The 23,742-nt window shown below is 37.8% G+C and overlaps 1 protein-coding gene across 5 annotated transcripts in view; it reads left to right on the top strand.

Moving 5' to 3' along the window:
* Window positions 1–23,742, top strand: part of DYM (dymeclin) — a 308,671-nt gene that overhangs the window by 184,051 nt on the left and 100,878 nt on the right. For all 5 annotated transcript variants that reach the window (XM_074355333.1, XM_074355335.1, XM_074355332.1 and 2 more), the window contains one exon: window positions 21,444–21,546. In XM_074355333.1, the coding sequence (XP_074211434.1) occupies window positions 21,444–21,546 (103 nt within the window). The remainder of the gene's footprint in view (window positions 1–21,443; window positions 21,547–23,742) is intronic.

Here is a 23,742-nt window from a genome sequence, read left to right as displayed (position 1 = left end):
TTATGACCTCATTCAGCCTTAATTACTTCCTTGTTCCAAATATAGCCACACTGAAGGTCAGGCCAAAACGTATGAGTTTTGAGGGACACATACACTCAGTCCATGGCATACTGCATCCCATATTACTTCTGTTTGAGTTTAGTTGATTAAATAAACATTTTTTGACAGTCTTTTAAATACACAGGCACTAAGCTGGCTACCCGGGAGGTTGAAGTGGCTTATCCTATGCTCAAGAACTTAATATCTTAGTGAGAGAACTAAACGTGGATACAACTAACTAGAAAATGTGATCAGTGGTTTTTTCAGAGTTTAGGGTGAGTAGAAATTTGCCAGTCAGATTTATGTAGGAAAGGGAAGTAAAGGCAAAGAGGTCAGCATGAGCCAAGGCATGGTTGTTCAGGAAATGATGCACAGATCAGTGTGGACAGTGTGTGGAGTGAGGTAGGGAGTGGTGGACCTGAACTAGAAATGTAAAACTACTTTGTAGTGTTTGTCTTCCCTGGTGGTGTCGCCACATTATCTGAAAAAGTAGAGAGTACCTAGTATGTTTTTTTTAAACATTTTTTTATTGAGTTATAGTCATTTTACAATGTTGTGTCAAATTCCAGTGTAGAGCACAATTTTTCAGTTATACATGAACATACATATATTCATTATCACTTTTTTTCCGCTGTGAGAGTACCTAGTATGTTGACTTCTATAGTGAAGAATAATGAAAAGGCAAGGAATGATTGGCACTTATAATCTACAGAAGAGACTAATTGTGCAAATAAAATATAGTAGTACAAAGCATGGAATTAGTGGGATTGTTTTAAGAGAATGAAACTTCCACACAGATTGAACTAAAAGTATACTTAGTGTCATTTTTGAGAAATCAGGGTGAAATTGAAAATACTCTGAATATTAGGGAGTCCCCTAGAGTTGGGAAAAATTATATAATCACAACTTCAAGTAAGGAAAAGTATTAAAAATCTTTGATTTTCTCCAGCATTCCATAAGTTTCGATAGAAAATTTCTAAAACTATGCATTTTTTTCATGTAAGTATTTAAAAATCACTGTTCACTTCCAAATAAGATAAAGTAACAGAGAGTGGATTTACTCCTCTGCCTGAAGTAACAACAGAACAGACAAAATATATGAAATTTATTGAGCATCAGGCAATAAAGGGAACAATCCCTGAGGGGTGGGAGACAGAAGGAGGTGATCCCTCTGGCTATCACAGGATACCATTATAAGAGAATTTCTAGGGCACTGCTCAGAATTATAGCTAGTAAGTCAACAAGTGGAGTCACAAAAAACCTCACTTAATCCAAAAGAAGATGGCGGAAAAAAAGGAAAAGGGAAAGAAAAAAGAATCAATGGGGCAAATAGAAAACTAACAGCAAAATGGTAGACATAAACTTAATCAGTAGCACTGGGTAAAAGAAAGAGGGAGTAACTTCAGAGCATAGACTCTCCAGGAATAAAGAAAGCCATTTCATAGTGATAAGTGAGTCAGTTCATCAAGAGGACTATTAGAATCCTAAATATATGTGCCAAATAAATAGCAACTTCAAGATACAGGAAGCAAAACACTGATAAAATTGCAAGGAGAAATAGGCAAATCCATAATTATAGTTGGCGATTTAAATACCTCTTCCTGATAGTTGATAGGAGGAGACTGAAGATGAGCATGAATATTTTTCACTCCGGCAACGCAATCAGTCAACTTGACTTAATCGACATTTATAGAGTACTCCAGCCAATAACATCCAAATACACTTTCTTCTCATTTGCTCATGGGAACATTTATCAAGAAAGACCATATTCTGTGCTATCAAACAAGTCTCAGTAAGTTTAAAAGGGTTCCAGGCATGGAAAGCATGTCCTATCACCTCAAAGGAATTATAATAGAAATCAGTAACAGAAAGCTCAATGGAAAAATCACCCCATATTTGGAAATTTAAAAACATACTTCTGAATAACCAATGGATCAAAGAAGAAATCAAAGGAAATTTAAAAAGTAGTTGAGACTAAATGAAAATACAACAGATGAAAATGTCTGGAATGCCCCTAAAGCAGTATTTAGAGGGAAATTTATAGCTGAAATGCCTGTATTGGAAAAGAGAGAGATCTCAAATTAATGATCTCAACTTTCACCTGAAGAAACCAGAAAAAGAAGAGCAAATTAAACCAAAATAAGGAGATGAAAGACAATAATAAAGAGCAGAAATCAATGATACAGAAAACAGAAAAGCAACAGAGAAAATCAGTAAAATCCGAAGTTCATTCCTCGAGAAGATCAAAAAAATGGATACACTTCTAGCCAGTATTGTATGTTGAGTAAATTTGGACTGCATCCTAGACATAGGAGTGTTATATTGTAGAAGACTTTGGATTCTATTATAAACTAACTAATCTGTCTCTGACAGAACAGGGAATAACATATTCTCTTTACTGGGGAATCAGGGATTAAATTGAAATACACTTACATGAAAATCAAAGATTTTTTTTTTTAATTGGGATGTAAATATGTTACTGAGCTATCTCAAAACTGTGGTTTGCCAGGAAAAACACGCTGTTTGCTATGAGTTTCTGTCATAATACCCTCTTAACCTCCACCCTTGACTTTTCCTGCCGGAGCACGTCTCTTTCTTTTAGAACATCCATCTAACCCCCACACAGCCTTGACTCCAGATGCTTTGCTCAGTTTCATGACATGTGACATTTCCAGTGATTCTCCAAAACAGAAAGTACATATTGACCGCCTGTGGTCTGGACTCAGCCCAGAGAGGTGCTGTGTTTGGTTTTGCACCATATGTTTAGAAAGTTAGCATTTGTTGCTAATACATAACAGATAAATGGAATAGCTAGTAACCCAGGGCCCACATTTCTCCATGCCAGTAATCAGATGGAACTGACTGATGGCTTTTTTCTTAGGCTCCCAATTAAGTGTTTTTACACTAACTGTCTCGCTTAATCATCACAGCAACTCTTATTCAGTAGTTTCACCATCACCATCACCATATGTAAGGAAACTGAATCTCAGAAAAGTTGAGTGCCCAAGTTCACACAGTAAGTGGAGGACTGGTATTTAAACAGAAGTGTATCTGATTTATTCTAAATAACCTTTCTTCATAACATCAAAAATAAGGTATTACTGCCTGTCTTTTCAGTTGAAAAATCAGTATTCATAAATATTATATGATGCTAGCTAGAGAGCCCCAGGTAACAAGTTTATTACATTATTTAATTTGTGCAAGATTAAAATTTACATTCATCTGTCAATTTTCCCTAAATTTCTTAAGGCTGAATTCAACCCAAGCTTATTTCTCATTTCTAAAATGTTGACATTTGTAGTTTGTACTACCTGAATAAGTTACCATTAAGTAATTGAGGAATATATTCATTTTAACACTATTTTCTTATTTATTTAAATACTGTTACACATGATTCCCTTCCATGAAAATAACATCTAATCGCTGCCAGGGAACAAAGACAGGCACTGATGTCTTTAGTTTTTTGTTTTCCGAAGGAACACAGAATTTAAACTTTACTTTGAATAAAAATTGTTCGTGATTTAGATAACAATTTATATCTTTCATCAAGAAACAAATGTCTCTTCCTCACAAAGATAGACTTGTATATTCTAGCTGAATAAATATTTACCTTTTGTCTGAATAGATTAGATTCTTTATCCCAGACTGTTTGTGTCTGTCTAAATAGTATTGTTATCAGACTAGCGCTAGTGTTTTCAGTTTTCCACACACAGACTACTTGACAAATAATTAAATACGTCTATTACACAAAAGTCAATTGCACTGAAACACTAACTTATTCTTTTGAGTTAGTGAGCATTTATGGTGTAGATCATGTACCTTACTCTACTAAAAGTAAGGAAAGTATTAACCTCCCCACTTTAGCTTAAATTTTAAAAGAAATTAAACAGGTTCATGTTTTTAATAAAGTATCTTTTCCCCAAAGCTTTCATTTTTAATTGGGCACTGTCCAAGAAAATTAGAATCATGGACCCTCTTTGTATGTGTGCACTGAATATTGGTCAAATGCCTTAATCAGGTGTAATTACAGTTCAGTGAAAAATATGTGTGTGGCCCAAAGACATCAAGCTTTTAGATACTTGTAGTGAAGTACAGCCTTGTTCATGAAGACACAGGAATTGTTATGGAATAGAAGGAGCACTGGATTGGGAGTCAGACCAGAATTATTCTGTCTCTCGGCGCCCTATGTGACCTTGGTCAGGTTATGCTTTTCTTCTCTTGTTCTTCCTCAAAGTTCACAGGAGAGAGCTAGATTGTACCTATAAGACCCCAGATATAACGTACCATTACCTTTCAGCGTGTTGTAATAGGATTACGTTGTGCAAAACATCTCCCAAGAATATGGAGCCAGCAGAGGGAGCACAAAGCATGAATTTATGTTTGGATCTTAGGAAAATTGGGGGAGTTGGGGGAGAAGTTATGTGGTTAAACATTAACCACAGTTCTTAAAACAGAAGATTATTTCTTATCAGGTTATGTTCCATTTGATTTGAGCTAAAATTTTGTCTTGAAATGGTGACATTTTTACAACTACTGATAGAATTCTACCTCTGTAATTATCGGTAGTTATAATAAAGAGCTGTGTTCTAAAACGACATTTACTAATGGTTATTCATGAGGATTACTATGGTTTATGGTCTGTATTGTTAAATAGATTTTAATTTTAAAAATTGTAATTTTTATCGTATCAGAAATACTCTTGTTGATACTGTAAAAACTCTGCTGTTCGAACTTAACCCAGAACTAAAAGGGACTGTGGCTTCAAGTATTACAGACTTTTAAAGTCCTGTTTAAGTGATACCTTATTTATCTCGCATCCCTGGAATTATGGAGTTCCACGTGTTTTCCAGATAATAACGATATGTTTCCTCAGGGCACCACCTTAAAATGGTTTAAAAGTATTTCAGGTAAGAGAGCTTGCTGTTGCAGGCTTTTTCAGGCTTTTAAGCACAAGATCTTGTGCACGTTTGGAGTCTTACTTGGTAACTTTCATTGCTGTGAACATGGACTGTTGTACTAAAGAGTAATGGAATTCTGAGTTGCTCCTACTTTGATGTCAAAACTCTTCTCTTTTTTGGTTACACTATTAACCATTTTGGGAAACCATCCTGGTTTTCCCTTTGTTAATTTTACCATTTAGAAGTTTTAGCCGAGGAAGCTAATAATTTAGCTTGTTGATAATTGTGTTAAATCAGATGAATACAACTTTGGGTTCATAGCTTTGGTTTGGGTTTGTCTCTAGAGGTTGGAAAGGGTGCTGCTCCTCTATTTAAGGGTGACTCATGGTAGAAGTGGATTTCTTATGAAGTTTCCTCTATGAATATATATTTGGTTTCTTGGTTATTCTGAAAAAGTATTTGTAAACTTTAACTCAAAGTAAATTTTATCCACCAATAATTAGTCAGTGGATTTTTTTATTTTAAAGGGAAGTGGGGAAGGAAATAACTCACATGGGAAACATTGCAGAGGAGTTGAAAGAAAAGAAGAATGGACATTTGTACCCTTGAAACTGTGTTCACAGAAGAAATGGAATAAATATACAAGCGAAAGGAAAATACACGTTAAAATCTGTGGGACCAGTGTAAATTAGTAATTAAGTACACAAAGGTTGAATGGAATTTGAAATAAAAGGATAGAGTTTTTACAAATCTTAAGATTTTTAATAGTAATGAGGCTAGCAGATGTTGAAAAAAGGCATTTACTGGTAAAGACCTGTAATTCCAATTAAGACTTCCTGTTCCTATAGCCCTCCCAGAGACTAATTATATTTGCTGAATTAAGATTAGGGGCTAAGCAAAAAGAAACCCTGCTCGTTGGGATCCTTAAATTAAGGGTCCTCCACCATCTTCCTGATAAATTGGTTATAAGAGTAGGTATCCTGCAGCATTTTCCAAATACAATTATTGGTGTCATGTTTCCTTTGACTATCTTTGTCAAATCTGACATATAGTAAACATACTTATTGGGTAGGTTTCCCTTGAGAGGAAATTTCTTTACACTTAGGAAGTGCCTTTACAATTCATGATAATAATGCATAAACTGTTCATCCTGGCTCCTCTTGTGTTCACTATGAGATAATCCCACTTTCCAAATGATAATTCTCATTATATAGCATCGCCACCCTAATTGCTGCCATAAATTAGTGACATTGTGGTACAGAATATTTCTTTTTAAGTGAATAGGTTTGCTGTTTGCTTGGGTGCAGTTTTCTAGAGGAACTAAGAAAAAGTGACAGAGAAAGACAGCCTAACTTCTTTCAAGTCAGGAAATGCATTTCTATCCTTTTAGAATATATTTTCTAATAGAGATGAGAAAATACTATAAAACTTCTAGAAAGCTTGATATCTTTAGAATGACATACTAATGAAAAAATACTTTTGATCTCACGTTGTACTTGAGTTTATATAAGGACACCCTTTTTTAAGTATGTTATCCATGAAAGTAAGTTCCAATTTAGGGATAAAGTTTTTCTTCTGAGATAAATCAAATTGCCAACTTTTAAATTTAGTTAGTTCATTCCTATTCAGTAGTATTGCTGACCAAATTTAGTCAAAATTGGAAAAATCTGCTTAAGAAAACAATCCTTTTGCATTATGTTCACTTATTAAATGTTTTCCGCTGAATTACTTTAAAAGTTAAAAACATGCAAGAAATTTACATGAATGCCTTTGTGAAAAGTAATTGTCTTTAAGCTAATGATAGATTCTCTTATTTCAGTACACTTATATTTTTGTTAATGTAGTTACCAGATCATGCACTTTGTCCATTACTTCAAAAATATTTTTACTTGTAATAATTCATGTAGCATTATTTTTTAAGTTGTTGGTTATCTTTCAATTTTCCTTCTGTGTCCTCCTCATGTTGTTTCTGTAACCAGGGAAAACTCAATTCCTGAGATTTTTAAAAAGCATTTTAAAACAATTTTAAGAAAAATTGTTTAGTTGAATATTTCATGTTGCATGACATGCATACAGTGCAGATCATACTTGACGCTGTAACCATAATTTCAAGTTCTTGCCAAGATACCTTGTGTTTTTATGGCAGAGAGATTGGATTCTCCAATTTCCGTTCAGGGTGTGCCCTTTTGGTGAGAACCTTGCTTAATAGATATTGTAAATGCCTGTCTTTGTATCTTTTGCTTTTACTTCAGTGTTTTTGAAGATGAGTTACTGAGGTTTCCTTAGGTTCGAAATATGGAAGAATACAGATCTGATGGCTCATGTTGCGTTCAGTGTGGATGGACACATCTTTCTGTACTGCTCTGCTCATCCACTAAACATTTGCATTTTAACAAGGCTTACTTGACAGCAAGCCGGTGGCGCTAAGGTTTCTTACTTTACATTCTACCTTCTATATCATAAAAATCAATGCTGTCTCAGCACTTGTCCTGGATGGAAATTAATTTAAAGCTAGTTATTATGTATCTAAAGTGTTTATGGTTATTAAGTCGATTAAATGTGAATGGATGGTCAGTTTGCTCCTTGCTTTTTTTTGTAAATGTCAGTGTTCTTAGCAAAAATAATTGTGTAGTTAGCCATCTCCTTCATTTTAATTTTAGGTCCTTAAAAATAAGATTTTTGTTTTCTAAAAATAAACAAAGACCTCTTGTTTCCAATTTTGTAAGTCAGGATTATGGATATCTTTGCAGTTTCTTTTACTGGAGTAAGAAAGATGGAAGAGAAATAGAAAGACATTATTAGTAGCAAGCATATTTTAGACCCTGCTGTATGCAGAGCACTGTAAAAAGATCTACAATCAAGGCCATACATGAACTTAGCATTTGGGGGGAACATGTTTACAATACATATATGTATTATGTATGTATATATATACATACATATATATATATGTACATGGCAATTTAAGAGCATAAAGCAACATATTAAGACAGATAATTAAGATTACATAATTTGACAGAGAGGAAAAGCCTGGAGAGTGACTATTTCTTTCTTTCTTTCTTTCTTTCTTTCTTTCTTTCTTTCTTTCTTTCTTTCTTTTTTTTGCCAGGGAAGCAATTAAGTTTATTTATTTATTTAATTTTTTTAAATGGAGGTACTGGGGATTGAACCCAGGACCTTGTGCATGCTAAGCATGCACTCTACCACTGAGCTGTACCCTCCCCCACTATTTCTCTTATATTCTGCAAGTACAAAGGGACGTGTTTCATGAAATGAATTTGTTCTAATCTTCATAGACTTTGAGTTTTTATTGTATTTGAGACATTTAATCCTCATATTTTCCCCACATTTATTAGAGCCTTCCAGATGTCCCTTTCTCCCTCAGACTTTTCCTCAGCCTCTGATTTGATCTGTCTTTGACAAAGGCTGCTGGAATCTTGTCTTTGGCAATTATTGCCCTGCTCAACTTTTTCTGAATAGATGGAGATATTTTTCATGAGACGCAGAGAAGTGGAATGAGGAAGAAAAACATTCTATGTGAACAAATCAATATTTCAAAAGTAGTAGTCATCATCCTGAACTCCCCTATAACAACATACATCCACACGCACACATTCCAGGTGCCTCTTCCCCATCCTCCCATTACAGGTAAACAGTAATTTTAGGTTCCATCAGTAGTCACCGTTTACATTGTTATAACCAGGTATTAGTAACAGATGATCCATCTAATATGGTAATGTTTACTTTCTAAAAAATTTGTCAAAAAATGTCTTTATTTTAATCTTTAGAATAAAAAATTGGCAGAGTTTAGAATTCTACACTCAGAGTCATTTTCACTTTGCACGTGGAAGGCGTTGCTCGTTGTTTTGTAGCTGTGAAGATGTCTAGTGCTGTACTCATACTTGGCAGTTTGTGTGTGATCTGCCCTCCCTCCCTGTTTCTCTCTTTCAGTTTTTAGGGTCTTTTATTTCCAATTTTTTGAAATTCCAGTCATGTGCTATTATGAGGGGCTTTTCTTTATTTTTATCTATTTTCTGGATTCGTGGTGGGATCTGTAAATTCATGTTTTTCAGTTTTGAGAACTTTCCTTGGAGTAATTCTTTAATAATTTCCTCCTTTCCCCTTCCATTTTCTTTTCTTTTCTTTTTTTTTAAACATCGTATGTTAGACTTGGTGGACCAGTTCTCTGATTGCCATTTTTCTGTGATTTTTCATCTCTTTGTCTTTTCTGTTCCACTTCCTGGGAAAGTTCTTCAAATTTATTTTCCAACACTTCTGTTGAATTTTTCATTTTTGCTGTCATACTTATTTTTTCCCAGAGATCTTTTTTGTTCTCTGATATTCTTTTTTATATGGCTTCCTTCTTGTTTCATAGCTGCAGTATGTTTACTTTTCCTCTTAGCTTAGTAATTAGACTCTGTAGCATCTGGTCATCCTTCACATCTAGCTTAAGTTTTGGCTTTTTCTGGTCTCTCTTCTGCTCCATACTAGTCACTGAGCTTTCTCATCCATTGCCATGGCTTTAATTTCTGCTTGTATGTTTATAGTTTAAATGCATATCTTTAACCTGAATCTCTTAACTGAAGCCAGACTCATGCATCCAAATGTCTACTTGAAACTTTCACTTGGATAATGAATAGGCATCTCAAACTTAGCATATCCAGGAGGGAACACCTGATGATCTCCCTGGGACGTCCCCCGACTCCCCAACCAGACAATCTCCCATCTCATTAAATGGTGTACCCATCGTTCCATTTGCTTACCTGAATACCTTGATCACATCCTTGACTCTTTTGCCTCAAATCCAGTCTGGCAACAGATCCTGTTGGCATTGGTGTCAGCTAGGTTTGTATACTAAGGAAAGATACTGAAGGATTACTCTCAGGAGAAACTCAAAAGTGTAAGGTAATTATATTTCTAGGTGAATGGGAGAGAATGCTTGTTTCTTTAGTGCCGTAAAAATATGGAAAGGAGATAGCTGCCTAGCCATAAAAATATCAGGTATTTGTATAAAGAATCAGAAACTAGATAAACTTTGAAATTTTAAGCTTAGCAGAAGTACTTTTCAGGGAAGTTCTACTTTGCATTTTATTCAGTGAACCAGTGTTGAATACCTGCTATGCACCAGGCAGTGTTCTAGGTACTGGGAATGTAGTGGTGAACAAAACAGTTGACAGTCCCTGCCCTGGTGGAGCTTACATACTAGTGCAGGAGTCAGAAAACTTCCTGTAAAAGGACTAGGTAGTAAATATTTTAAGCTTGGCACATCAGATTGTCTCTGTCACAATTACTCAGCTCTGCCATTGTAGCGTGAAACAGCCATAGACAATACAGGAATGAATGGATGTGGCTGTGAGCCAATAAAACTTTATTTGCAAAAACAGATGTGGGCCGGATTTGCTCTGTGAGCTGTAGTTTGCCAGCCTCTGTTCTAGAGGATGGGAACAGTAAAAACATATAAGTAACGTGTGTAGTATTTTAGAAACCGGTAAGTAGTATGGGAAGGAAAAAAAGGAGTGGAGTAAAATAGGGTGTGCCAGGATTGGGTTGTGATAAGCCTCAAAAAAAGAGGTGACATTTGAGCAAGGCTTCAGATGAGGGAGGAAGCCATTCCAGACTCCGGCATGTGTGGAAAAGGAAAGATTTGTCCTAAGGATACTTAGTGGAGACTAGCTCACAAAGGAAATGCAGGAGATGTTGGGAACCCCAGAAGCTTGAACTGGGGAGTCAACACCTTCAGGGTGTATTCTCTGCCCTCCTCCCCCTCCCTCTTTCTTCCTCTTTTGCTGTGTGTCTGTGTCTGTGTCTGTGTCTGTGTCTGTGTGTCTGTGTCTGAGTCAGTGGTCTCTGTTGCTCCTTCACTGTCCCAGCTTAGGTCCATTCTCCTCTTGCACGTGGGTTTTCTCCAGGAAGCAGAACCATGACCTTAGGCACCTCCAAGATTACATCTTCACAGTCTTCTAACCGGAGAAAAGAAGCAGTCTTTCTCACCACTTCTAGTTAGAAAAATCTTAGGGAAAATTTTCAACTGGCTCAACGTCAAGCACATACCCATTAACCAAACTCAGTGACCCAGGGGATGGGGTATGATAATTGACTCAGCCTGTGCCATGAACTCACTTTTTTCAGGAGAGTCAGTTCTTTTCTTAAAAGAAGCAAGTGGGAGTAAATCATGCTGGGCAGGAAAAAACAACAAAAAACCCCAGTAGCCACCATAGTTAATAAAACAACCCCCCAGATAAGAGATAATAAAATAAGGTGGTTGTGAGTACAGATCTGAAGTTAGATTACAGGGTGTCAGCTTTGGCTCTTCCACTTATAAGCCATATTATCCTTGGCAAGCTAATGTACCTCTCTCATGCCCTCATTTCCTCTTATATACTGTGACAATAACATCAACACCCTCTTTATTAAGCAAATTATAAATTAATTCAGTTTAAAAATATAAAAGATTAAAAAGGTGCATGGCACAGAGTACATTCTAAATAAGTGACAACTACCATTAGTCTTATTATTTATCATCAGCAAATGAAAGGACAACCAGTGGGATCTGCCCTAGGAATTTAAGGTTGCATTAACGTGCAACCCACTGTATTAACAGACTTAAAAAGAAAACTGGTAACCATGAGTTTATTTTTCTATGTCTGTGAGTCTCTTTCTGTTTTGTAAATAAGTTCATTTGTGTCCGCTTTTTAGATTCCTTATATAAGTGATATTACAGGGTATTTTTCCTTCTCTTTCTGGCTTACTTCACTTAGTATGATGATCTCCAGGTCCATCCATGTTGCTGCAAATGGCATTATTTTATTCTTTTTTATGGCCGAGTAGTATTCCGAGGAATATACATATTACATTGTTAATACATGTACATGTATGTATAACTGAATCACAATGGTGTACACCAGAAATTAACACGTGTGTAAATTGACTATACTTCAATTTAAAAAAAAAGGAAAAGGAAACTATATGGTTATCTTAGTAGGTATAGAAAAAGCATTTGATGAAATTCAAAACCTATTCATGATGATAAGAAAATTCAGTTAGCAAGGAATAGATGGGAATTTCTTCAACTCAGGAAATTCTGTGAGAAAACTAAGATCTACTAAAGCTAATAAATGAGTTTAGCATGGTCATAAAATACAAAGGCAATGTATAACAATAATTGTATTTTGATATTCTGCGGTGAACAACCAGAAATTGAAATTTTAAAACAATGCTATTTATAGTAGCATTAAAAATGTGAAAAAACTTACAAACAAAACAAAATACATGCAAGACCTATACAATGAAACTCAAACACTACTGAAGGAAATTAAAGAAGGCCTAGATAAACAGAGTAATCCCACACTCATTGATCAGAGGCTTCGTGTTGTTAAGACCCTGAAACTGATCCATACATTCAGCATAATCCTAGTCAAAATCCCATCAGGCGTTTTGGTAGAAATTGACAAGTTGATTCCAAAATTTGTATGGATGTACAAGGGACCTAGAAAACCCAAAAGCAGTTTCAACAAAGAAAACAGAAGTTGGAGGACTCAGACTACCTCATTTCAAGATTTACTATAAATTATAGCTAGATTAACCGAGACAGTGTGCAATAGATTTTCAGACCAATGGAATAGAATCAAGTCCAGAAATAGAGCCATGCACGTATGGTCGATGGAATTTTGACAAGGCTGTCAGGGTAATTCAAGGGGGGAAGGGATAATCTTGTCAACAGATGGTTCTAGAACAATTAAATATTCATATGCCAAAAAGCCCAGTAACAACAAAATGAACCTTAACTCTTACTGCATGTCATACATACACGTTAACTCCAAATGGAGCACAGACCTAAATGTGAGAGTTAAAACTAAAACTTCTCGAAGAAAGTATAGGAGAAAATCTTTGGGATCTTGAGTTAGGTAAAGATTTCTTATGCAAAAAGCACAAAATTTCTTTTTTAATTTCATGAATTGGACTTCCTCAAATTCTAAAACTTTCTTTCCCCTGTCCCTACCCCTCCCTGGTATGGGAGAAATGATGTGGAAAAACATACCTGATAAGGAACTTGTATTTAGAATATATGAAGAACTCTCACAACTAAAGAAGAACAAAAACAATCCGTTTTTAAAAATAGGCAAACGATTTGAATAGACACTTCAAAGAAAACATGAGCACAAGAAGATTCATTAGGGGAATGCAAATTAAAACCTCAGTGAAATCTACTTCACATCCACTAAACTGGCTAAACTTACAAAGACTGAAATACCAAGTGCTAGCAAGAACGTAGACCAGTTTGGCAGTTTCTTACAGAGTTAAAGCAAATAGCATACAACCCAGCAATCCCACGTCTAGGCACTTATTCAAGAGAAATGAAAACATATGTTCACGTAAAAACTGGTACAAGAATGTTTATAGACGCTTTATTCATAATGACTTAAAACTGGAAACAACCCGAATGTCCATCAACTAATAAATAAACAAATTGAGGTTCGTTCATACAATGGAAAACTACTCTGCAATAAAAAGGAATGAATTACACACAAAACGGTGTGGATGAATTTGAAAATCATTATGCAAGTGATAGAAGCCAGACACAAAAGAGTGCATGTGGTATGATTCCATTTACATGAAATCTAGAAAAGGCAGAACCAGAGTGATGGAAAACAGATCAGTGGTTACCAGGAGTGAGGTCTGGGAGTGGGCATGTTGGAGGAGGGGACTGACATCAGAGGGGCCCAAGGGAATTTGGGGAAGGAGGCAAGGGGAATAGTCTCTATCATGATTATGGTGACAAGTCACATGAATGTTTATATTTTTCAAAACTCATCAAATTGTCTACTTTAAATTGGTCAATTTTATTATACATAGGTCATTCCTCAATCAAGTGATAAAACTAAAGTAGCCAGCAGCATAAGACGATATTTAAATACCAGCTGAGCAGTGGAGAAGTTAGTGTGGTTCAGAGGCAGGGTGAGCACGGGTTAGAGAAATCTTTCACAGGAAGGTGGGGTTGTGCCTTGAAGAAGGGGCGGCCTCTAGATGGGCCAAAGGACGAAGAAGGGCTTCCTGCGTGTGGAAGGAATCCGTGTCTCCCCAGAGAACGTGAAGCTTTGCATAAAGAGATTTGGTTTCCAGCTGTAGCTCTGCCTCTAGTAACTTAAATAATGTCTTGTGTTTCTTTGCATGTTAATAGCTCTTTAGGGTTTATAAAGAACTTCTGTGTTCACTACACCAAGTAACTTTGACCTTGAACTAGCAGCTCTGTACCTGAATTCCTTGACCTGCCCCCGTTCTGCTGTGGAGTTGAGTTGCTGCTCACTTCTCCTGTGACTACTGGTATGAATGTGTCAGAGGAAGGACTGGGGCGTGGACAGAGGTGACTAAAAGTTGTGAGGAAGGGCAGGGTTCTTGTGGGAAACGTCTGCAGTTTTCAGGGAGGGACCCCCGTGCCACCTCCCAGTAAGCGGCCTTCTGCCTGCGCCGCCTTCCCCGCCAGGGTGTTCTCTAACTGTCCCGCCCCAGCACCGCCTGTTTGCCCACATCCTGTGCTGCTCAGCTGCTGAGGTCCAGCGTCTGCCTCCTCCTCCTCCCCACTGAAAGCAGTTTTTGGTAAGGTCACAGTTGGTTTCTTTCCTTGAGTCAAATCCAATGACTTTGTTTCTTTTTTTTTTTAAATCCTTCTTTACCTCTTGACAGTGAAGACTGCTCCCCTCTTAAGACGATTCTCTTGCCTTCTGGAAGAGTGTCTTTCTCCTGTCATTCTACTTCGAGCTCTTTCTTTGAGTGCCCTTTCCTGGCTGCCTGTACTGCGACTACCCTTTCAGTCTTGGTGTTGTCCAGAATTCTGTCCTTCTTTTCTTATATTACACATTATCCTGGGGTGATCACCTGTACTTGTATGATTTCAGCTGATGCCGATAACCCTAAAATGTCTCACCTCTCTCCTGAGCACCAGATTAGTATTTCTGAATCTGGGTATTTCCAACCATCCCCATCAGGTTATTCCTGAGCACCTCTGAGTTCCGTGCCAGAATGGTTCAGAACACAGATTTTGGAGCCAGTCTGCCTGAATTTGACTCCGGACTCCACCGCTTAGTAGCTATGTGCCCTAACCGCTCTCCGCCTCCATTTCATCCTCAAATGAAAACAGAATGGATGGTAGCAGCGCCCACCTCACATGATTACTTGATGAACAGGGTCTGCCACGCAGCGAGCTCTCGCTGAGCCTCAGCCGCTGCTGCTGCTTTTCCCTTAGAGGAGGAGCCCTCTGTCTTCCCGGGCCCTCTCCCTGCTCTTCGGCTCTGCTAACATCCCAGGCCTGTTCAGTCGCATGTTCAGTCCCAGTCTCAGCCAGCCACTACGTTCCCCAAACCCGAGAGTCGTTCGTGATTCCCTTTTTTCACTCTGTGTTGTCTGTTTTGCCTCCTGGAGAGCTCACGTGTACTTCAGCTCGGGACCCCTCACCTCTCACGTTCAGCAGTGTAAGAGGTGCCCAGAGGGGCTTTCTGTCTCCACTCCTGCTCTCTTGCCCACTCCTGTCTGTCCTTCCCTTTCCCTCGGAGGGCAGAGGAATCTTCCTAAAACAAGCGTAATTGTTGTGTGCGTGTATCTCGCTGCGGTCTTCAGGAGCCCAGGGTTCTGTGACAGGGCCCCTGTGGCCACCATGGGATGAGAGAGCCTCAGGGAGAGACTGAGGACAGAGATGAACAAGGATGATCCGTCACCCTTCCTGCACATTCCCGCTCCACACCTCCCACCTGAGCACCGAACAGCAGCTTTGCTTTTGTCTCTCCTAGGATTGTAGACCTGCTGTCAGGAGACGCCTCTGGCTTTCAGGATGAAGTCCAAGGTCTAAGTGAGACACAAGTGGCGATTCATAAACTGTCGCCACTACTGCCCCAACCGCCCCATGGTGCTCCGTACACTTAGCACTTCGTGCATATGCTTGCTGTGTTCGTCCCTGCACCAGCAGTGCTCGGATTTCCTTGCCTACCCTCATGCTCTTTTCTCTGCCCACGTTACCTTTACCATTGCCTGATTTGCTTGGCTAACTCCTGATTGTTCCTTAAGATTCAGCTCAGCATCCTCTCTGGAAACGGTTTCCTGTCCCTACTTCAGGTGCAGTCGGGCAGCCCTCATCTTGGTCCCCAGTGCACTCCGTGTTTCCTCCGTCACCACACTGACAGTAGAACTTCTGTGTGGGCATGCCCTCCCTGCCCTGGCTGCCCCCTCGAAGAGGGCAGGACAGAGGTTTTGTGGCTTTTACTTGTTGCTGTATCCCAGGCAGGCAGCTTGCTCATTGCCTGGTGCGTAGTAGGTTCTTGGTAAATATTTGACTTACTGTCTGTCTTGATGACTTGACAGTGCAAACCTCTTAGCATGTTTTTGTTTCTTGTTTTTTTTTTAAACAGGCCCCTGCCTGTCTTGCTGACTTCCTCTCTTGCCATCTCTGACCCTCCACCCCCGTGGACGTGCACTATTCTGGCCTTATAAGCTGTTGGTACTTCCCTGAAGTCTCTCTGTGCCTTTATGTACACTTTCCCCCCTTTCAGAGTGGCTCACCCTCCCCATTTACTTCTCCCAACAAGCAAACCCCCTAACCTTCAAGGCCACGGTCCAGATAGATTTCCTCTGGGAAATGTACCTAGCCTTCAGCTGTACTCCAACAGCACTCTCTTCAGACTCATGGCGTCCTCTGATTTCAGTATCATAGACATTTTTTCCCCTTTATCCTGTTAGACATGAGTTCCTTGGGGACAAGGAACCACGTCCCTTTCCTAATTTTGTAAGACTGATGTTCCACTAGCTTCTTACTCCATATGGAAAAGTCCAGGACTTCTGACGTACCGTAAGTAGCCCTTCACAGTCTGTCTTCAAACTGTCCTCATTCTGGTCTCATCTCCTGCCACCAGCTGGGCACCTAAACCACAGCCCTGTGCCGCAGCCAGTGGTTTTCTGAGCCTGTTCCAGGTTGGACTCACCACGCATATTTACACGTTTCTTTCTTTTGTGAAATGCTAGCTGTTGGCAGGGGCTCTGTTTTCTTCAGGATAGTGTATTTTTATTCCAGTTTTTAAAATGTGTAACATTTCAGGCATACACCAAAAAAAAACAGAGTAAGATAGCAGTCCCCTATGCATATATGCATGTAGCCGAAAGAACATTTGAGAGAGAGGAGCGAGCTGAGCCTCTTTATTTCTTCCTGCCTGATCCCATTTCCTGCCCTTCTTTCTCAGAGAGCAGTGGCTGTCCTAGATGTGGTGTTTTATCGTTTCCATATACGTTTTATTGCTTCAAATGTTTTATCTGCAGAAGATATGTAATATTGTTTTGCATTTTAAAAAACTGTATAAATAATACTACCTTGTTCACATTCCCTGCATGGGTCCTTTCTGGTAGAACAACATTGTTTTTAGGATTTAGCCCTATTGTTCATGTAGGTTTAGGTGATTGTAAATTGCTACCTAGTATGTCATTGTAGGACTGTCCCACAGTTTATTGACTCATTGTATTCTTGACCAGCGTTTTGGTTGTTTTCAGTTTTTCATCGTTAAACCAATTTGTAATGAGCATTCTTGTACAAACAGGAGAATCTAGTCTTTTTCTAATTTAAATTAAAAAGGTATTCTGGCAGCTCTATCCTGAGTGAATGTCAGTGTACTTGAAAGTCAGTTTCACTTCTTTCTAAAATCAGAATTACCCCTTCCGTGCAAACACCATGTGTGTCACCCTAGCATTAAGCTGGGGCTGGTACTTTGAATGCAAAGCTTTAAGCCGCTTTGCAAAATTTTCTCAGCAATTTGCAAGTCATGTCTCATATAAATTTAGGTCATTTTGCCCTAAAAATGCTAAGTGAAAGACAAAATTAGAGTGTTTAAAAAAAAATAAAAACCAACTTTGGGAACTCTATCTGTAAGGCCTGAGAAAAAAAGCCTATTAGACTGAAGAATAACAACCTGACTAAGTGTGAATTCTGTTTCTCATTCATGATAGAAAATTGGAAGTGACCTCAAATCATCTGTTCTTACATCAGCTTTCTTAAAAACAGCTGGGAGCAGTGGCCACAGCTTCCTGAGGCAGACTGAGCCCGTAGGAGATTTCCCGTTCTGTCCAACTGAAAGAGCTTACGTTTGACTTGCAGCCCCCTTCCTTGCTTTGCCTTCTGCTGCTGCTCATGAGGAAGGTGGATTGTTCATCTTCTCTTTTCAAGTAAACAAACTAGCCTTTCTTCTCCGAAGGAAACAGTTTCAAATCCTTTTTGCTTTGATACCTAGGGTTCGTTTGATAATTGCCTTCAGTTGATGATAAAAGTTCCCATAGATTACCTGTGTTGTCCTTCTCTGAAGGTGTACCCTTAGGACACTGACAGAGAATCCCAGGTTTGTTGAACCCATGAAGGAGCTCCTGAGAAATGGCATTTTGTAAATTTAACAAAGTACGCTGTCTTCCTTTACCTGCCCTGTTTCGAAATGCTTACTAACACCAAAAGCTCTCTCCTTCCGGGTGTATATGTTGCCTTCCATTTTCGTTTGGGCATCCAGTTGATGCCTTTGCGTCTTGCCACGCCTGGTCCTAAGAATCAACCACCAAAGTCCCTTCAGTCTCAAAAGAACTTCTGAAACTCCATTTATTCCAAAAAGCATGCTACAGCCAGTTAGAAGAATCTTACTCATTTCCCCCTTTTATGAATTTACATGTGACTGTGCTTTTATACACTATCTCAACATATTTTTATCTTTTAATTTTCATTGCCTGAAAAATAATTTGTGTATTAAGAATACATACCCCTAATGCAGTCTAGTATTATGTTCAGTTATTCTTTTTTGCTCAGCAGTTTCACTTCAAGGAATTTATCCCATAGGCAGTCTCACCTCAGGTTTGCTAAAAATCATGTACAAGGCTGTTCATTGCAGTGCTGTTTATAATACAGAAAAACTGGACACATTGCAATGATTCATTTTTAATGGACTAGTTAAATTATGGTATAGCCAGATGCTGGGATATCAAGTAACTGGCACTCAGTATGTGTTTATTGAATGAATCAAGGAATATATTGTTAAGTGGGAAAAGTGCAAAGTATAGAACAGTACCTATTTTGTGGAATCAAAAACTTGGATGTATATGTCCAGTATTCATTTATATACTTGCCTTGATGCATGTGGTATTTCTGGACTCACAGACAATAAACTGCTAACATTAGTTACTAATGGGTCATGGGAATGGACGTGAGGAGAAAGTGCAATGTTTCCTTTTAACCTTAAAAAAGAAAAAAAGCAAAACAAAACTAACCCTCCAGTACAGAAAAATAAAGTGATTGAAAAAAATGCACATTCTCTTACAACTGAGTCTTTTTCCTACTTCTCTACATAGCACTTTCCACTCCATTCTCCTCACTGTCCCATATCTCACCTCCATGCTTTGCCTTCTGTTTGGAACTGTCTTCTCTTTTCTCTTGCACAAATCTTTTCCCCCAAGACTTTATATAAAGTCTAACCCCTTCGTGAAACTTTGCTGTACTATTCCATTTCAAAGAAATCTCTCTTATAAACATATGCTTGATCAGTATCATATGATTTCACGTTTATTCACTCAGTAATTATTTCACTTTTTTTTTCTGCCTGCTGTATTTGAGTATAGATTTAGAGAATATTCTTCCCTCTGTTACATTTACTTTGTACACATCCAGCATTGCCAATAAATGTTTAAGGAATTTTTCCTTGATAATGTTAAATTTAATGAAATACTTGTTTTCAGGGATTAGCCCATTTAAACCATCTGAAGTAATTATGAATTTTCCTGGATTGATATTCAAATCAATTTTCTATTTAGGAAGGTATCACTAAGAAATACTTGAATAATGTTTGGGGCATTAAAAAGATACTACAGGTCATATTTTTTTGGAAAAATACATGGAATCAGAATTGTCTTTATCTTTAAGCAGTCATCTAACCCGAAGAGGAATTCTTTATTCATTAGATATAGTCGATTTAATATTAGGATCATATAATTACGTATATTTGAAGCTCTATTATTAGGCACATAAACATTTAGGATAGCTATAGCTTCTTGGTGAATTAGCCCTTTCATTACTATAGAATCTCTCTCATCTCTAGTAATAATATTCTTATCCTTAAGCCTACTTTGTCTAATGTTAATATAGCCACTCCAGCTTTCTTATGACTAGTGTTTATACAGTGAGTCTTTTGCACCATTTTACTGTTATCTGTATCTTTAAATTTACAAGTGTGGTTCTTGTAAAATAGCATGGTATTGAGTTTGGCTTTTTTATTCAGTCTGACAATCTCTGTCATTTAACTAGAGTGTTTAGGCTGTTTACATTTAATGTAAATTTGTTTTGTTCTTTGACAGTTGCTCATTTTGGTCTATAATAGTGCATCTTTTACTCTGGATTAGAATAGCCCTCTTCAGCATGGCCTTTCTGAGAATTCAGCAGAGTGTTCATGTTCAATGAGTTTTATCCATTCTCACTGGTTAGAATTTCAGCATCCCTCCAGCTTTTTGTGACTGCTAAAATCTCTGTTCAGTTTGTGGCTCCTGGATGGTGTTTCACTGCCATGCCCTGTAGGGTCTGTCTTTGCACAGTACAGCTTAGTATTTAGCCAAACACTCAAGATGACCCTTGGACAGGTTTTTTGGACCTCCCTCTTGCAATTCTCTCCAGTCTGATAATCTGCCCTGCAAATTCTAGCTGCCACAGAAACCCCAAATTCATGTCTCTGTCTTCTCAGCACAGCACAATATTCCTGTGTGCTGTTTGGGTCCCAGTTTTCTGAACCACAGTCTAGAATGTTCTTTGAGGCAGAAACGCACTATTTGGGGGCCCACGTGGATCACTTTTATTTTAAGGATCATAATCCTGCATTCATATGTTAGTCAACATCTGAAAACAGTTATTTCATATATTTTGTCCAATTTTTTAGTTGTTTACACAACAGGGTTGTTCAGTACCAGTTAATGTATTATGGCCAGAAGCAAAAATCTTATATTTATTTAAAGCCATCCTTTTTGAGAAATAAGAATATAAAGCTACAATATGGAACCATAGACTCTATATGACTGTATACTAGAGAAATAATCTAATCAATGCACCTATTTGAAAGATGAGAAAACAGAGATACAGCAAGCTCGAGTGAAAGGTTATTACACTATGAGTTACCAATAGAGTCAGTTCATGTCCCAGGTTTTCTAAATCTCTGCCCAATGTTCTTTCCATGATAGTAATCTTCTGAAAATTTCTTCTGCATTTGAAATATAATTTTAAGCGATCAAATTTTTGTTTTTAGAACCCTTATAATTTAAACATTCTCCTCACTTCATTTTTTGTTACATCAAGAGTATTGTTAATCCTGCTATTAACACAAGCATGAAAAAAAAGAATCATTTACAAGTAGTTTTTAGAGTAATTGGCATTCTGTGGAACTGTATAATTCCAGATAAAACCTAGAAAAGGAGACACTTAATTCTTGTAATGTAATTGGGGTTTTTGTTTGTTTTTTTCAGTTTGTTTTCCTTGCTGTCTAAAAAACACAACAAAGTTCTGGAACAAGCCACACAGTCCTTGAGAGGTTCGCTGAGTTCCAGTGATGTTCCTCTACCAGATTATGTAAGTAGTTACCTTACTCTGTCAATAAAAATGTTTCCTTTCATTGCTAAATTGAAAAATAACAATACCCTCCTTTCCCAAGATCTGACTGTGATCTTGGCCCCCAAGAAACCTGTGACAGGTAAGTAAAGGAGTGACATCTACATCAAGGGAAGAATTTAATGATGATTAACAAGCAGTTGAAGTCAACCCTAAATCAATGATTGTTAATAATTAGGAATCTTATTACCTTAGTCAAGAAACCACTCAAACTAATTAACAAAGAAACACAGGGGGAGATTTTATACGAGGTGTGCAAAGTTTTCTCACTGAATTCAAGGGCAAGATGTACATCTGGGTTTCAGAGAACAGGAACTTGAAATCGAAAAGCTGTTGGATTCATTTAAAATAACCCATCTTTCTGGGGCATTTAGTTTCTGTTATCTGCTTCTTTTTGCTTCTTACTCTGCTGCTAATTTCTATAGGCCCAGTCTCTCTCTTTGCTGACTGATCAGAGTCCTAATTCTCGGTTCCTGGGAGAGAGAATGTAATGGGCTGTGCTAGGTCAGTATGCTGCTCTGGTCTTGTCTGCCATGGTCAGCAGAAAACAGCAGTAGCCTGTTGCATTTGTTCCATCAGCTTTAAAGATGAAGAGCTTATTGCCCCTTGACCTCAGAGGATGATGATGGAATAGAATGGCCACAGCACAGGGATGAGCATTATATAATAATAATAAGGAGAACATGTTATGAGTTCCTTTAGGATAGTGCCACTATCTGTGAACACTTCTTATATTTTGGAACGTGCCTTAGATGAGGATGCTAAAAAAATGTCATGTCATGAACCACAGAGGTGGTTCATCCAGCTCTAATAAGGACCCCCTCCCTGAGTCCCCAGACAACGAGGTGGGTTGATGTTTAGACACTCTGTGAGAGAATTTTTATATTCTGAGTTTGATGTGGTGATGTGTACCAGACAGCCGGAGAGTTGTTTTGCTTGTTTCCTGCTGTGGTTTGTTTCATTTTAAATGGTTGTGCTGATATGAGACTGTGGGAACAGCACCCAGTCCGGATATCAGACGCTGATAAACAGAGATCGCTGTCTGCAGCCACAGCCTGACCGGAGCTGTTTTTCTTCTCTTTTATTTATTTATTTAGTGTGTATGTGAGAGATGTTATGATCTGTCATCCCATTAAGGTATTCAGTTTAAAATTCCCAAGTACTTCTCTTTTACCAAAATAAAAAAAAACAAACAGTATCTTTTAAGATTTCCTGCTGGTTGAATATTCTCAACATTTTTTTTCAAATGAGCATTATAACTCACTTAATTCTATCCTTGTCATGACTTGTTATAAGGAAACAATTCTTTTTTTTCTTTTTGTTGAAGTACCGTCAATTACAGTGTGTCAATTTCTGGTGTACAGCGCAATGTCCCAGTCATGCATATACATACATATATTCATTTTCATATTTTTTTATTAAAGGTTACTACAAGATATTGAACAGGTAGTTCCCTGTGCTATACGGAAGAAACTTTTTTTTTAATCTATTTTTTAACATTTGTAAATCTCAAACTCCCAGATTTATCCCTTCCCGCCCCCTTTCCCCGGTAACCATAAGATTATTTATGAAGTCTGCAACTCTGTTTTTGTTTTGTAGATGAGTTTGTAGTGTCCTTTTTTTTTTTTTTTTTAAGATTACACATATGAACGATATCATATGGTATTTTTCTTTTCTCTTTCTGGCTTACTTCACTTAGAATGACAGTCTCTAGGGCCATCCATGTTGCTGCAGATGGCATTATTTTATTCTTTTTCTTTTTATGGCAGAGTAGTATTCCATTGTATAAATATACCATATTTCTTTATCCAGTCATCTGTTGATGAACATTGAGGTTGTTTCCATGTCTTGGTTATTGTATATAGTGCTGCTATGAATATTGGGGTGCATGTATCTTTTTGCATTAGAGTTCCCTCTGGATATATACCCAGAAGTGGGATTGCTGGATCATATGGTAAGTCTTTTTTTTTAGTTTTTTGAGGAATCTCCATACTGTTTTCCATAATGGCTGCACCAGACTACATTCCCACCAGCAGTGTAGGAGGGTTCCCGTTTCTCCACAGCCTCTCCAGCATTTATCCTTTATGGACTTTTGAATGATGGCCATCCTGACTGGTGTGAAGAGATGCCTCATTGTAGTTTTGATTTGCATTTCTT

The sequence above is a fragment of the Camelus bactrianus genome, chromosome 30 (genome assembly GCF_048773025.1).
Source record: "Camelus bactrianus isolate YW-2024 breed Bactrian camel chromosome 30, ASM4877302v1, whole genome shotgun sequence".
NCBI lineage: Eukaryota > Metazoa > Chordata > Mammalia > Artiodactyla > Camelidae > Camelus > Camelus bactrianus.
This window is presented reverse-complemented; position numbering and strand designations above follow the sequence as displayed.